We start from the raw sequence: 14,125 nt of genomic DNA, 5'->3' as shown, positions 1-14,125 counted from the left end.
CTCTGCGCTTGCGTCTCTTGGTGTCGCGTTGTCCCTCCATTGCCCTGCGCTCCCGATGCGGAAGCACCAGCAGCGTTTCTCTGTACCCTTTTTATACGCAGTCTTCATCGCACTTCTCTCTCCCTTTCCTTCTCTCACCATTGCCGTCGCACAACAGCTTCGACGCTGCAGTCCTCCGTTCTACGCCCGTTCCCCCCTCTGCTTTCCCCCGCAAACCTCCCCTGTCGTGCACTGCGCCGTTTCGCCCTTCCAAGCATTTGTTAGCGCGTGTGTTAGCGTGGAGCCGCCATCACGCTGCTGCTACCGGCGTTTTCTCCCACCCTGGCCCCCCTTTTTGGTCTCGTTACGGAGGCGAGGGCTTGAGCAGGATGAACAGCAACGACGAAGATATCTACGCGGCCTTCCAGACGCCGGATATCGGGTCGAACCCATGGACGACGAGCACAAACCCGTTTGAAGCCCCACCGCAGGAGGCTATGAGTGGCAACCCCCTCATGCAGGCCCCGCCTTCGCAGTGGGGACGGGCAGGCATGGGCTCCGCCTGGGGTGTACCGGGCAGCCGCATGGGTGCGGTGGGCTGCGGTCTCTCCGGCGCCGCGCGACCCATGACGTCCAACCGCGCCGTCGGTTTCCGAAGCACGAACGCCGGCGGTGCTGCCGTTCTCTTTGACCCCACTGGTCAAGCTCGCATGACAAACATGACGATGGGCCCAGCCCCTCCGCTGAAGAAGCGGAGTGAGAACAGTCAGGAAGAGGAGCTGGCTGAGATGGAGAAGCAGGTGAACAAGCTGATCGAGGAGAGCGCCATGCTGGCTCTGCAGAAGGACTACGGCGCAGCCCTCGAGAAGGCCAAGGATGCCGGCAAGCTGGAGCGGTCACTATGCAAAAAGCGCGAGCAGTACGGGTTCGTCGAGCAGATCAATGTCGACCTTACCTACGCAGTGCACTTCAACTTGGCGGTCCAGTACCAAAACCATCAGCTGTACACTGAGGCTCTCAACACGTACAACCTCATCATTCGCAACGTGCAGTTTCCGCAAGCTGGCCGCTTGCGGGTGAACATGGGCAACATCTACCTTGCGCAGCAGAACTACCTCTTAGCCATCAAGATGTACCGCAAGGTGCTGGACGAGACGCCGACCGCGGGCAAAGAGCTCCGCTACCACCTCTGCCGCAATATCGCCAACGCGTTTGTGAAGCTGGGCCAGTACAGGGACGCTGCGAACAGCTATGAGACAGTGGTAGAGGGCAACGGCGACGTTAATGCCACGTACAACCTCATTTTGTGCTACTACGCGCTGGGAGAGACGGAGCAGATGAAGCGGACGTTCACGCGCCTCACAAATTGTCGCCTCACGGGGCTCGACAGCGAGGAGGACTTTGAAGAGGAGGAGAAGTGGAAGGACGTCTTGGTGGACGACGGTCTGAGCCGCATGCGCAAGGAGCGCCATGCCAGGTATCTCAAGTACATCATCACAGCGGCTCGCTTGATTGCTCCAGTACTGCATAAGGACTGGTGCGTCGGCTACGACTACATCATCTCCCAGTTGCGCAACTACGAGATGCGCGACCCGACCTCGCATGTGGCGAGTGAGCTGGAGATGTGCAAAAACCTGAACTACCTCAAGCACAAGCGCTATCAGGAGGCAATCAACGGCCTGAAAGAGTTCGAGAAGAAGGACAAGAGCCTCCGAGCACGGGCGGCCACGAACCTGGCGTACCTCTACTTCCTTGAGGGTGACTACGACAGCGGGGAGCAATACAGCGACCTCAGCCTCGGCGCGAATCAGTACAACGCCAAGGCACTCGTGAACAAAGGTAACTTTTCCTTTGTCAAGAAGGACTACGACAAGGCGAAGGAGCTGTACAACAAGGCCCTGGCGGTAGAGGCTGACAACGTGGAGGCCATCTACAACCTCGGCTTGGCCGCCAAGAAGCTAGGGTTGTACGAGGAGGCGGTGCGCACGTTCAAGCGCATGCAGGCGCTCGTCGACAGCAACGAGGTGCTCTACCAGATTGCTGACCTCAGCGACCTTGTCGGCGACCCGTCAGCGCTGGAGTGGTTCAACCGCCTCATTGGTCGTGTGCCGACGGACCCGAACGCGCTGGCCCGCATCGGCTCCCTCTACGCCCGCGACGGCGACGATGTGCAGGCGTTCCACTACTACCTGGAGGCCTACCGCTACTACCAGGTGAACATGGACGTCATTTCATGGCTCGGCGCGTACTTCGTGAAGAACGAAGTCTACGATAGGGCGGTACAGTTCTTCGAGCGAGCCTCGCATATTCAGCCCCAGGAGGTGAAGTGGCAGCTGATGGTGGCCTCTTGCCACCGCCGCCGCGGTGACTACGTGCAGGCGAAGCGGCTGTACGAGCAGTTGCACCGCAAATACCCTGACAATGTCGAATGCCTCAATTACTTGGTGCAGCTCTGCAAGGACGCTGGTCTCAACGAGGAGGCCAACGAGTGGTTCAAGACAATGAAGAAAGTGGAGCGGCAGCAGATCCACAGTAGCAGTAGCAGTGTCGGCGGTGAGAGCGGCGACGACGAAGGCGACTCTTCCCTCGAGGGCGGGAGCAACATCCACGCCCATCGCCGCCGCACAAGTGGCACGGTCGCGCCCGATACGGCAGTGGCGGGCCGCCGAGCAGGCGGTGGTGCTGCGGCCGACAGAGACTTTTCCACTGGCCTCTCCGACGACGACATTGTTGATGGAAAAGCCAAGCAGAATGGATCGAAGGGTTTGAAGAAGGTGAAGGACAGCGACTCGGACGATGAAATCAACCTGCCCGGCATTTAGTCGTGGACCGGGGAGGGGCAGACAGACGGTGTGCCATACTGCGCCCCCTCTACCCTTCGCCCCCCCCCCCCCCTGCCTGGTTGTTTGTTGGCGTTCGGCGCATTTGCGCCGTCCATCTCTCGAGTTTGCTCCGCTCTCCTGCCAACCCTCTCGTGTATGCAACTCTCTCTCTTGCTCATTTCCCTTCACACTGTAGGCTGTGCGCTCGACGCAGACTACTACTACTACACCCCGCGTGCTAACCAACGGAAGGCGGCAGCGTGTGTGTGCGTGTGGGAGAGAGGCGCAATACGTTGGCGCTTTATGTAAAGCTGAACCAGCAGTTGCGCGTATTTCTTCTCTCTTTTACTTTGAGGTGGTCTTGCCACAGCAGTGGGTTCCGCAAGGAGGCTACGGGTTCTCTCTCGCTCTGTTGCTCTGTGCTGTCTTTTCCTATGACGCCACTCGTGCACCGCGCAGAAAACACGTTGTTCCTCGCGGAGAGGGCGCGTCTGCGGATCGGTGATGTGCGTGTTCTCGTTTTCCCCTATTTGTTTGTTGGTTCGTTTGTCTGTTGTTTCCTCTCCCTACCTGTGATGTAGTTTATATGAAGGGGAGGGATGAACGGAGCAAGAAGGTACTCTTCTACCCAACGTCTCTATGTACTGTGGCAGCACAGTTGAGAGGAGAGAGACGAGGAGGAGGAGGAGGAGGAGGGGACCACCATTGCAGCCTCTTTAGCTCTACTGCGCTGCTCTCTTGTGCTTTTCCTCCGTCACTCATGCGTTTCGTTTCCTCTTGACCTCTGTTCGCCCCTCTCCTCATGGCGAGTGTGAGTGTGTGCTTGTATCCGCAAGCGTACAGTTGGGGGCTTCCCCGATCCCCTTTCTCTTTTTTTTTTCGCTCTTAGACACCAGAAAGGCCACAGCAAGAGCGACATATGCACTCACATGTCTACCCAAACAAAAAGGCACGATGCGTGTTGCTGCCCCCAGGCTGCCCCTCACCCGCCATCTACCATACTTCTTTGTGGGGTTTGTAAGGCAAACGAAAAAGGAGAGAGGGCGGCGGAGTTGGGGGTGCCGGCGAGGCGGGTACTGCCCTTCTTGCACTCTCTTCTCTCCTTCGGCCTCTAGTAGTCCCGGAGGGACGCATTGAGGGAACACGCGCAGTTTCGATGTGGGCGCGTGTGTCTGCGTGGCCACGTCGCCCTCTTTGGGCGCTTACCCTCCTCTTCGCCGCACCTGTGGAGTGCGCGCACATGTGCCATCCCACCCCTACACAGACGGACACGCGAAAAGAGAGCCCACGTGGCTACACCTTTGTGCCTCCCTCTCTCCCTCCCTCCTTCTCTCCTCGCGCCCCATACCTTCTCTGCCTCTCCCCTCTCTTGCCGAGGCCTACGTCAGTTTCGTGTGCTTTTTTTGTGTGTGTGCACCGGCGTTCTCGTCGACGCCGCAGGTGGAGAATGCCGAGCTGACTGGCAAAAGAACCATCACCGCTTCTTGTCGGCGTTTTAGCACTGAAGGTGAAGGAAAGAGCCAATTCTTGCGCGTCTCGTCACCTGTACGTGTGCGTCTGGACGTGCATATGTGCGAGGGTGGTGGTTCGTTTTCACCCTCGTCCCACGTGCTTTGCTTGTGCACGATCTCCATCGGTCCAAGTGGGCGTCCACGATACACAAGATCAAGTTGTCCACTCACTCAGCGTGGACTATGTACAGCAGCGACGAGTCCGAGCTTAGCTGCGACTCTAGTGGCTCCCTGCAGCAACAGCCTAATACGCGCATCCAGACGAATGCGCAGAAGCAGTACGAGGATGGACCCGATGTTTATGATAACTTCGATGACAAAGAGCCAGAGGTGGTGACCACTGACAGTGATGAAAGTGCCACGTATGTGCAGGGCACAGGTGACCGCGGCTACTGGGGGCCGGTGGGCGAGTCGACTCTGCCGACTGAGTGCATCGAGCGCTGCGCTGTTCTGATTGACTGTTCCATGTTCGACCCGGCACTGCCGCAGGGCGACTGCAATGAGCAAGTCGTGGAATGGAGCATCCGTGTCATCCAGTATCCATTCCAGGCGCTGGAACACGAGTTAGCCGAGACAATGCTCTACATAGCAGAGGTGGATGCGTCGTACATGACGAAGTTGGTGCGGGCGCAGACGGTGCAGCGCTGGCGGCAGCTTATCGCGAGTCACCACGGTGTTCCCTGCCTTCCGCGTGGCATCAGCTACCAGTTTAAGGAGCTGCATCGCACTATACGCACGTTCCGCACATACGTGGACGAATTCTGCCACTCCCTCCTGGACGAGAAAAAAGGCCCCAGTCGCGTCGCAAAGGGGGCCTCTCAGCAGTCAAGTGGTAGTGGCGCTGCCAGCGAGGACACGTGTATGATAGTAGCGAGGACGAAAGAGGAGGTGCTCGATTACTTGCCAGATAAGTTCTGGCGCATCATTGAGGCCGCCACAAAGACGTGCGAGTCTGAGGAAATGAAGCGCCAAATCGCCTTTTTCACGGCAGAGCGGCGACGTGATGAGGTTCTCCGTGCGTTGCTGTGGCTGCAGAAGAAGGCTAAGATATCGCTGCCGCCGTACCACGTCTTCACGATTGCCTCTGCCCTCGGAGAGGAGTGGGAGGAGCTTGTGGCGAGAGAGATGACGAATTTCTGCTGCCGGTACCACAGCCATTTAATGATAAATAAATACGGCAACCCCCACCACTGCTGCGAGAGTACGGTGAGGGCGATGGCGCATGTCATCAACGCGGCAGTCCGCCAGCAGCACGGAGGCTAAGGTGCACCTGAGGTGTGCGTACCTGTGGATGCGGGCAGCAGAGAGGGAAGACTACAGGAAGAGCAGATAGCAGAGCAAAGAGCTCTGTGGAGTTGCATAGCGCCGCATCTTCTATGCGGTAGCAGTGGTGAGGTAGAGCTACAAGTACAGCGTTGGGGAAGATAGGGGAATCATTAGAGCATCAAGGAAACACCAGTAGCAGGGCCGTGAAAGGCCCACGGCAGTTGTGAAGTGTAATTGCCATTGACTTCAGCGCAGCTTTCCAACCCTCGTAGCTTTACAGGTCCCCTCCACTCTCACCACTTCCTCTGGGCTGCTCCACGCGGCTCCCTCTCGCCTGCATAACTACGGCGCGTTTTCCCCACCTCTCTCGCTGCTTTTCCACGCTGATTCACACGTGCGCCGTGTATGCGCTTTTGGTGTGCACACACCCGCGCGTATGCGTTTTGCTATCGTTTCTGGATCTTCTCACTCTCTCTCTCTTCCTCGTATCACCTCTATTCCTGAAGCGCTCGTCAGGGACGTGCGAGCACAACACGTGTAGAAGCTGCCGTAGCGTGCACACGAACCATCTCCACGACAATCCAACCTCGCATCAAGGCGTTTCTAGTGTTCTGCCTGGCGAAGAACTTTGTACACACCCTTTTCCGAGCAAGCTCTTCTCTCTGCGATGCAGGCAAACGGTCCTCAGATGTCGTACGGGGCCCAGCTGCGGGCCTCGATGCAGACGCTTCGCGCGAATGATGCCCAGTTTGAGCAGTTTACTCGCGGTCTTGGGGCGGTGCTGCAACAGTGGACTGCTCTGCAGCTCGTGGCCCAGCACTGTGACAGCCGAGCCCCCGCTGTGCTGTATGAGGATCTGTGCGCTTGGCACCAACGCGACGGAGAGGTGTACTTGGATGACATGGAGGTGTACTTCGAGGAGTTCTTTGACAACATCCGCTTCGTCCGCATCGAGGATGATAGCATGCAGGAGGTAGGGGCGGTGCTGCATGACATGTACTGCCGCTGCTGTCTCAACGATTTTAGCCTGGTGGAGCACTACCTGCAGACGCTGCCCATTTATGCACAGACAAACCCGGTTGCCATGTCCGTGAACGGTGGCACCACCGATGACCCCGACAACGATGCCGAGGGGGACGACGAGGCGGGCAGTGAGGCAGGCTGTGAGGAGGACATGGGCAATGGGGATGAAGAGTCTGAGTTAATGCAGGGACCGGGGTCGCAGGCTCCGCAGCAGCCACTACAGGCACCACCACGCCAGCAGCAGCCGCAGCAGCTTCAGCGTAGGAAGCGCAAGAATGCCTCGGTGCGATCCAAGAATGGCTGGAACATTGTTCAGTAGGGCGTGCCTACGAGCTGGTGCCTGTGCGTGATGGTAAAGGGGCGCACGGGAAGGCGTGCGACGCATGGGGGTGATGAGGGCACCAAAGACAAGCGCCTCTCTTCGCTTATCTTTTGAATTCTTTCGCCTTCATTGTTGCTTTCTCGCCACCTTTTCGTTGCTGTGCCCCTTCCCCCTTCCCCCTTCTTCCCTCCTGCTGCTCCTGCTTGCTTTGCCCAGCCACGACTCTCTCACCGTTCATTCCCCTTGTTTCTCCGTCTCTTCTTCCGAGGTCGCCCTCCCGTGTAGCGGAGTTTGGTCATCGCCTTCTACTCGATGCGCCTGACTAAGCTCGGCGTTTTTTTTTTCTCGCACTCACGCCTTTGTGCTTGCTCGCCAACGTTTAACGTAACTAAAACACATCGTTACGACGCGCAAGCAGTGATGATCCCCCCCAAAAAAGAAAGCGCAAGGAGGAAGGCGCTGCCATCTAGCAGGGCCTGTATGGATGGCTCTACCGACCACGCGACGTCGTTGCACACGCCTACCGGCGTGTCAGAAGCGCGCAGGGGAGTAGAGGAGAGCACAGTTGGATGGCTAAATCCCTTCGCGCTACACAAGTCATGCATGCGTATGACCCTCCACTACGATTCTCTAGTAGCCTACCAACGCAGCACATTACTTTTTCTTTGCTCAAACTCCTGGCGCCGCGGGACCTGCTCCGCGCCACAGCTGCTGTTGCTGCCGCACTTTTCGTTGCACGTCTGAGCGCTGTCGAGAGGACTGTCTCGTACGGTGAAGCGCCTGGCTCTGGCTCGACCAGGGACGATGGCGTGTGTGTGTGTGTGATGTGTGACACCACTGCGGTGCTCATGAGTGAGGTCTACAGCATGCAGTCTGTACACCTGTTGTCCCCTACATCCTTTTGTCAAGTCAACCTCGCTCCCTTCTTCTTCCCACTCCTATGATCACCCTCTCTCTTTATCTGCTTCGCTGAGCTGCTTGCTCGCCCGCAGCCGAAGCGCATATCTCAACAGAGCCACTCTGCACGTTCCTCTTCTGACATTTGGTTACTACCTTTCTCTTGAAAGCGCGTCGACTGTCTTGCCCTCCTTCCCCTTCCTCCACACAGAGGCTGCCCACTGTTTGGCTTCCCCACTGCCATCTACTCTGCCTGAGCTCTAGCCTTATCGGTAATTTTGTAGCACTCTTGCGGTAGCCCTATTTTAGTGTAGTTTTTTTACTCTCTTCGCCACATCCTGTTAACCAGCTTCTGTTTTTTACTTTCAAACAGTACGCACGCGCAGCATGTTCCGCTTTGTATCTGCAAGACAGCCTCTGGCGTTGGTGGCTGCCTCATCGCTGCGCTTCCAGTCCAGCCCCGCCACATCTGCAATGAACCCAAACCGGCGCAATCAAAACCGCCGGGGCTTCACCTCTACAAGCTCACTGCCCAAGTTCGAGATACATGACGTGCGCGATGACCCGGAGCACGGGAGCATGACCCGTGTGTCAGTCGACGGCAAGCACCTGCTCGTCTCCCAATTCCCGCAGCTTGGCCCTCGCAACGCCGACCCGAACGACACTACACCGCAGTTTGACAGGGAGCGTCGCATCTCGATGCGCTTCCGCCACATAGACCTCGCTGGCTTCGTCAGCGTCGTCGAGGACCGCGTCCCAAGTCATCATGTCAAGAACAACGCGTTCGACATGGCGTTTGAGAAAACAGCGAAGGGCTACGTCTTGAAGGGTCAGGTGCACCGAAGTAACTCGCAAGCCAACGAGGAGTGGGCGGTTCGATTTGAGAATCAGTTTGCCGTGACGATGGAGCACTTTCTCGAGAGCGCGCTGACGGAGAGCTTCGGCTTTGCCCAGCACCAACGGATCTTGGCGAGAGGGGATAGTCTCCCGAGCGACAGAATTAGGAGCAACCAGGACCGCAACAGAAACCCAAACCGAAATCAAAACCGCCGTCGCAACAGCGGCAACAGCAACGACGATAACCAAGGGAACTGAGCAGTGGATGCCGGCCAGCAGGTGTGCTCTATACACGCTTCCATGCGTGTTTGTGCGCGTGCGCCTGTAGTGGTCGACAAGGAAGAGACACCCAGCGGTGATGGTGCCATGTTGGGTATTGGTTGGTTGGTATAAGTTGAGTGTAGCCCGGTGTGTCCAACTTAGTGAAGCGGCGTCGTAGTGCCTCATCGAGCAGGTGAGCACGTGCTGTGTCTCGGCCGTGTGGCACTCACCATGCACAACTGCATCCTGGTTACAGGAGTACGTGTTTCGTACGAATGTGTGAGTGGGTGTTGTGGGAAAGGAGTGGGGGTTGCTCGCAGACCACCATGCGCTGGAAGGTATTCTGCATCTGCTCATCTCTGCAGCACTCTCTCACGCAAGTCGGGTCGAAGTCGCTGTGTTCTGCGGTGCGCGAACAGTAGGGAGTTTTACTCGTAGATACGTCAATCGAAAAGGTAGCCGCTGCCTTCATGAAAACGCCTGCCGGTAGACACAAACGCTATACAGCCGAAGAAGAGAAGAAACGAAGCAGATGCGGTGACTGTGGTTCCGAGGAAAGGTCACTGCATGTGTTTGTCCTTGCATGCGCCTTGAACATGAGTGATGGGAGCTCACGCCGTGCCCCTAGCTTTTGCGGCCGGCTGGTCGTGCTTGCTTCGTCATGGCGCTCTTGTTTCCTTGAGGGCTTTTCTAACTCGCGTGCACCTCAGTGCATGTGCGAGCGAAGGACTCGTTTTGCTGGTCGACGTGCCGGCTCGGCAAGCGCGCATCTGCGGCCGCACTGGCGCCACCAGCATGTTTGCGGCTTACATGACACTCTGAACCATTGCTCCTGTTTGGACCTATTATCGCCTCCCGTGCACTTTTCCTTTCTCTTTCGATCTTCTCCCCCTTACCGTCCTGTCTGGCTGTTCCTGAATACCAGAGCGCGCCTGCAAAGCGCCTGTGGCACCCCACCTTCATCCGTTGTCTTCACCCGTTCACAGCACATCTCTTCTGTGGAAGGGAAGTGGACTCAACAAGCGAAGGGGCTCTTCTTGTGTCGCTCGAAGGTCGTGTGGAGTTTTTCAGGTGCCCCCTTTTTTTTTCCGTCTTCCGCGTAGTATCACAGAGCTGAAAGAGGGATGGGATACTCCGTGACTCACACCGCACTATCCCCAACTGGCCCTCTCCCGCGTGTTCAGCACGCCTCAGTCTCATTTTTCAGACCCACCTAGCATCACGTCTTTGCGCGAGCGTTTCTCTCGGAGCAGAGACGTAAAGGGTAAACGAAAAGCGAAAGCACTACGTCGACCCATTCGCGTGTTCTTTTCTCGGTGAGCAGGGGCGAGTGCGCCTCGCGGCATCACCGATTCCCCTCTTTTCCTCCTCCACTCTTCCTCCTTCCTCCGTGCTACATTTCCTTAGAGAAGAGAACCGAGTGGAACCTCAGAAATATATAAAAAAGGCGTTCTCGTGCACTAGCCCCCCCCCCCCCCCCCCCCCCGCCTTGGCCTGCTTGAGCGGCGGCCGTGACTGCCATAGCTTTTCCTTTCCTTCGCTTCCTTTGGTGCTTAGCCTGGTGTTGATGCGCCATGCGCTCTTGGCTTCTGCGCTGCTCACCAGGGCTTGCCACTGCGCAGGTGGTGCCCCGTGCTGCCTATGCGCTGTGTCTACACACACCCCACCGCTGCGTTTTCGTCCGTGAGCTCTCCACCCCGGTCACTCTCGAGAGCAGCAACAGAAGCGTTACTCCTTTCCCCGCACGCCTTCTCTGGCAGTTCAGCAGCAAGCGACCGCGGCACCTTGTGCTCTGCGTACGAAAACCTCTCCCTGCTGTGGTTCCCCTCGCCTCGGAGGACGCCTTTGAGGAGTGGAGCGATGCTGAAGCGGCTGAGGCACTGACAAAGCGGACCGCCGCAGTCGATGGCGCACCACGTACACCAGAGGACTACATGTACGGGCGCCTGTTCTTGCGTCCCTACAATGTGGCTCAACTTTTGACAGTGTTGCAGGGCTGGTCGGATTTGCCTGCCGTGGTGGAGCGACCGCGCTCCTCCTTGACACTGAGCGCCGTGCCACCGGCGTCGACATCAGCAAAGCTGGCAAAGCGCAGCAACGTCGACGTGCGACCAAGGGAGGTGATGCTGACGGCTCGCTTGACGCGAAAAATGTTCTCGGCAACTCTCGGAGGCTCAGGCAGGGCCACCATCGCAGAGGCTGCGACTCACCCGTCCGCGGATTCCGATCCTGCTACCGAGGAAGACTATCCCGACTCTGTCTACGTGGACGGCGACGTGTGCACGCTGCGCGTGGTACTTCGCGACGCCGACCTCATTCTCTTCACCGTCCATCTTGAGAGCGTTTTGAGCGACCTCTTTGCCATTGAGCACTACAGTCGTAAGCTGGAGCGGTGTAATACCTTCGACTCACAACCCAGCCGTGTGTGCCATCGAACCGGCGCCAGGTTGAGCTCGTTCGTGAGGTCTTCGGCAAGACCGCCGCAGTATCTTAGTCACCGGTACACGCCTGGTTCGAGGGCCCACGGTGACACGATGGAACCGCGTTACCGGAGCCACCATCCTCAGCGCAGCAACCATGGCAGCAGTCACCATCACAATGCCACCACTGCTGCTGCGAACACCGCCGCTACCGGGCCCACGGAGAGTGGCAAGGGGCCGGAGGACTCGAATTTCTTTGCAGCGACATCCGCGAAGGCTGCGCCGACGACGGCCGCAAACGAAGCGGAGGATGACGACTACAAGGAGACCCTGGAAGATGTGGAGGAGGCCGAAGACGACGAGGACGACAGCGAGGCTGCCGCAGAAACTAGTGATGCAGCTACGCCATCGACCCCAGCTATGGCCCCCTCGTCTTCTGCTGCGTCTTCGACCTCGTATGTCGCCACCCACACGCGAGAGCGAGGCCAGATGACGATGGAGTCGACGGACCGCTACGCCGAGGGCCGCTTTGTGCGCGATGGCAGTGTAGCCGCATCTGAGGTGCAGGAAGTGAGCCGCGTCGGTGCTTTCGATGTGCTTCACCGCACCTGGCAGGCGCAAGGGAGCACGGAAAAGGACGACGCGCAGACGACGGTGCATGCCACGGCGACCACCGGCGCATTCCGCTCCGCCAGCGGGGAGGTGACCGGCCGCTTCTCATATGAGCGCTTGTCCACGACGACAGAGACGACGTCAGCAAAGACTGCGGCCGCTGCAGCTGCAGGGACTGCCATTCCTCTTCGTCGGAAAGCTGCAGAGGGCGCCCAAGAGGCGACCGCCACGATCGAAGTCACGGCAATAGGATCGAAGTCGAGTGCAGTGGTGGACGGCATGAAACCATGTGAGAGCAAGTCGCACGAACACCAAAAGAAAAAGGAGGAGGGTGCGGGCACGGAGGCTACCAAGCCGACTCGCAAGCGCCATCTCAGCGACAGCACTACTGCGCCCGGTAAGAAGAAGACGGCCAAGAGGAAGTCTAGGAAGGCGCCGGTGAAGCGCAAGGCTTCCACCTCTACCGCCACTTCTGTATCTGCGTCCCAAGGAACGGCCGAGTTCGCCGACACCACGACATTCTAGGCTATCGTCGCTATTTCGTGTGCAATGGCACTTTCATGGGAAGTCACGTGTGGTTGTTTGTGAGCCTCTGTGCACTTCACGGCTTTGCGGCAGAGTTGGCTGTGTGACAGTGGAGGCACTCGAGCAAGGCGCGAAACAGGTGAGGAGGGAGTAGAGCATATGCACATCCTCTTCCGCAGAACACAGGCACCTTAGTAGCACCAAAGTGTTCTGTCACTGCGTACTTTCATCTCTTTACAGGGACTCTAATACAAAGCCGTAGGTAAGATGAAGCTTCAGAGAGAAGGAGGGGGTGTACAGATTTACAGGAGCTGGACCGAGAGGAGGAGAAGGGGGGAGGCAGAGGGGAAGGGGACTGGCAAGTGGCTCTCCTCTCTCTTTTCCCCACCATCTTGTGTCTCAGGTAGTACATGTACGTATCGGAATGTGTCTGTGACTTGGGCATTAGCGTTTTTTGTTGCTGCGCTGCGGGGTCCAGAGGGCCAGCATACGTCTCTGACAGCCTTGCTGCTTGAACGCATTTTTTCTACTCCTTTTCTTTGTGCTCCACGGCTCCGTGCTTGCTGCACCCCCACAACCGTTGCCACACTTCGTGTTGGCCAATCAAACAAACATACTGCTCGCACTCGATGTTTATCATTCGATTGTGTGGCAGTTGCCAGCTCTCGAATCACACATGGACCTGCGCATTGTACGTATACACACACCCACACACACACACACACACCGCAGACCGCACACCCATACCAACTTGATTGTCGTGGCGTATATACCTATACATCACTACATACGTCAAATACTCCGCTGCTCTTGCAGACCTCCCTCAAGTCCCCACTGTAGTGCACCTCACCGCTTGTGAATACCCACTCACGTGCACGTCAAGAAGCAGGTGACAAGAGCGATAACATGCCGCAGGCCGCACTTCCACTGCTGGCAAAGGTTTGGTTCCTTGCAGTGGCTCCTCTAATAGTCGTGGATGCCATCTTCGTGCTTACGCGTGCCAAGAGCGTCGACCTGCCACATCCTCTGGCGGAGGTAGTCCCCTTCAAATACTGGACCGTCTACGCCCAGTACGACCGGCGCTACGCTGCGAACGATGATGCCTTTGTTGTGGTGCAATCGTGGCTGAACCTCGTGGAGGCGATGATGGGGCTCTTCGTGACTCTGTCTGCTTTCTGCAATGCGCAAAACCTCGCCATCAAGCTGGCAATTGTGGTGAGTCTGATGACGCTATACAAGACTGTGATCTACTGCCTCATCGACATTGCCGAGGGAGGCAAGTACACGCACCACATCACCTTTCATGAGCAACTGACAATGCTCATCGCCCCACTGTCAGTGTGGATTGTGTTTCCAGCCATCATTCTTTATCAGTGCTTCCGCGCGCTTGCCATCGCAAATGTGTCGGGGACCTCCAAGCAAAAGACCACCATGCCCCAGCATCAGCAGCGAAAACATTCCGCCAACGACCATTACCTCGGCAAGAAGAGGTAGGAGACTGCGGCCCTGCCATGGTGGTCGTCGATAGAGACGTGCAAAGAGCGCTACCAAATACCCTCTCGATCGTGCCGCCGCCATACCTTCACTCTCCGGGCTGTTTTCTCCGGGACTACCTGCACCCCTGCGGCTGCCATCTGCGCCAACTTCGGC

The 14,125-nt window shown here is 57.6% G+C and overlaps 6 protein-coding genes across 6 annotated transcripts; all 6 read left to right on the top strand.

The window, feature by feature from the left end:
• Positions 1 to 368: 368 nt before the first annotated feature.
• Positions 369 to 2,801, top strand: LBRM_27_1230 (putative intraflagellar transport protein IFT88; the record flags this gene model as incomplete). Its single annotated transcript, XM_001565832.2, has 1 exon — positions 369 to 2,801. One exon carries the CDS (start codon positions 369 to 371, stop codon positions 2,799 to 2,801), a length of 2,433 nt encoding a protein of 810 aa, XP_001565882.2.
• A 1,694-nt stretch (positions 2,802 to 4,495) lies between these two features.
• On the top strand, positions 4,496 to 5,575 carry LBRM_27_1220 (hypothetical protein; the record flags this gene model as incomplete). Its single annotated transcript, XM_001565831.1, has 1 exon — positions 4,496 to 5,575. The coding sequence occupies one exon, from the start codon at positions 4,496 to 4,498 to the stop codon at positions 5,573 to 5,575; it is 1,080 nt and encodes a 359-aa protein (XP_001565881.1).
• A 670-nt stretch (positions 5,576 to 6,245) lies between these two features.
• Positions 6,246 to 6,920, top strand: LBRM_27_1210 (conserved hypothetical protein; the record flags this gene model as incomplete). The annotated part of the gene is made up of 1 exon (XM_001565830.1): positions 6,246 to 6,920. One exon carries the CDS (start codon positions 6,246 to 6,248, stop codon positions 6,918 to 6,920), a length of 675 nt encoding a protein of 224 aa, XP_001565880.1.
• Positions 6,921 to 8,207: 1,287 nt separating this feature from the next.
• On the top strand, positions 8,208 to 8,915 carry LBRM_27_1200 (mitochondrial RNA binding protein 1; the record flags this gene model as incomplete). The annotated part of the gene is made up of 1 exon (XM_001565829.1): positions 8,208 to 8,915. The coding sequence occupies one exon, from the start codon at positions 8,208 to 8,210 to the stop codon at positions 8,913 to 8,915; it is 708 nt and encodes a 235-aa protein (XP_001565879.1).
• Positions 8,916 to 10,492: 1,577 nt separating this feature from the next.
• On the top strand, positions 10,493 to 12,475 carry LBRM_27_1190 (conserved hypothetical protein; the record flags this gene model as incomplete). Its single annotated transcript, XM_001565828.1, has 1 exon — positions 10,493 to 12,475. The coding sequence occupies one exon, from the start codon at positions 10,493 to 10,495 to the stop codon at positions 12,473 to 12,475; it is 1,983 nt and encodes a 660-aa protein (XP_001565878.1).
• Positions 12,476 to 13,381: 906 nt separating this feature from the next.
• On the top strand, positions 13,382 to 13,969 carry LBRM_27_1180 (conserved hypothetical protein; the record flags this gene model as incomplete). The annotated part of the gene is made up of 1 exon (XM_001565827.1): positions 13,382 to 13,969. One exon carries the CDS (start codon positions 13,382 to 13,384, stop codon positions 13,967 to 13,969), a length of 588 nt encoding a protein of 195 aa, XP_001565877.1.
• Positions 13,970 to 14,125: the final 156 nt, after the last annotated feature.

The sequence above is a fragment of the Leishmania braziliensis genome, chromosome 27, assembly GCF_000002845.2.
Source record: "Leishmania braziliensis MHOM/BR/75/M2904 complete genome, chromosome 27".
Taxonomy (NCBI): domain Eukaryota; phylum Euglenozoa; class Kinetoplastea; order Trypanosomatida; family Trypanosomatidae; genus Leishmania; species Leishmania braziliensis.
Note: the sequence above shows the minus strand (reverse complement) of the source record. Positions and strands in the feature narration are given on the sequence as shown.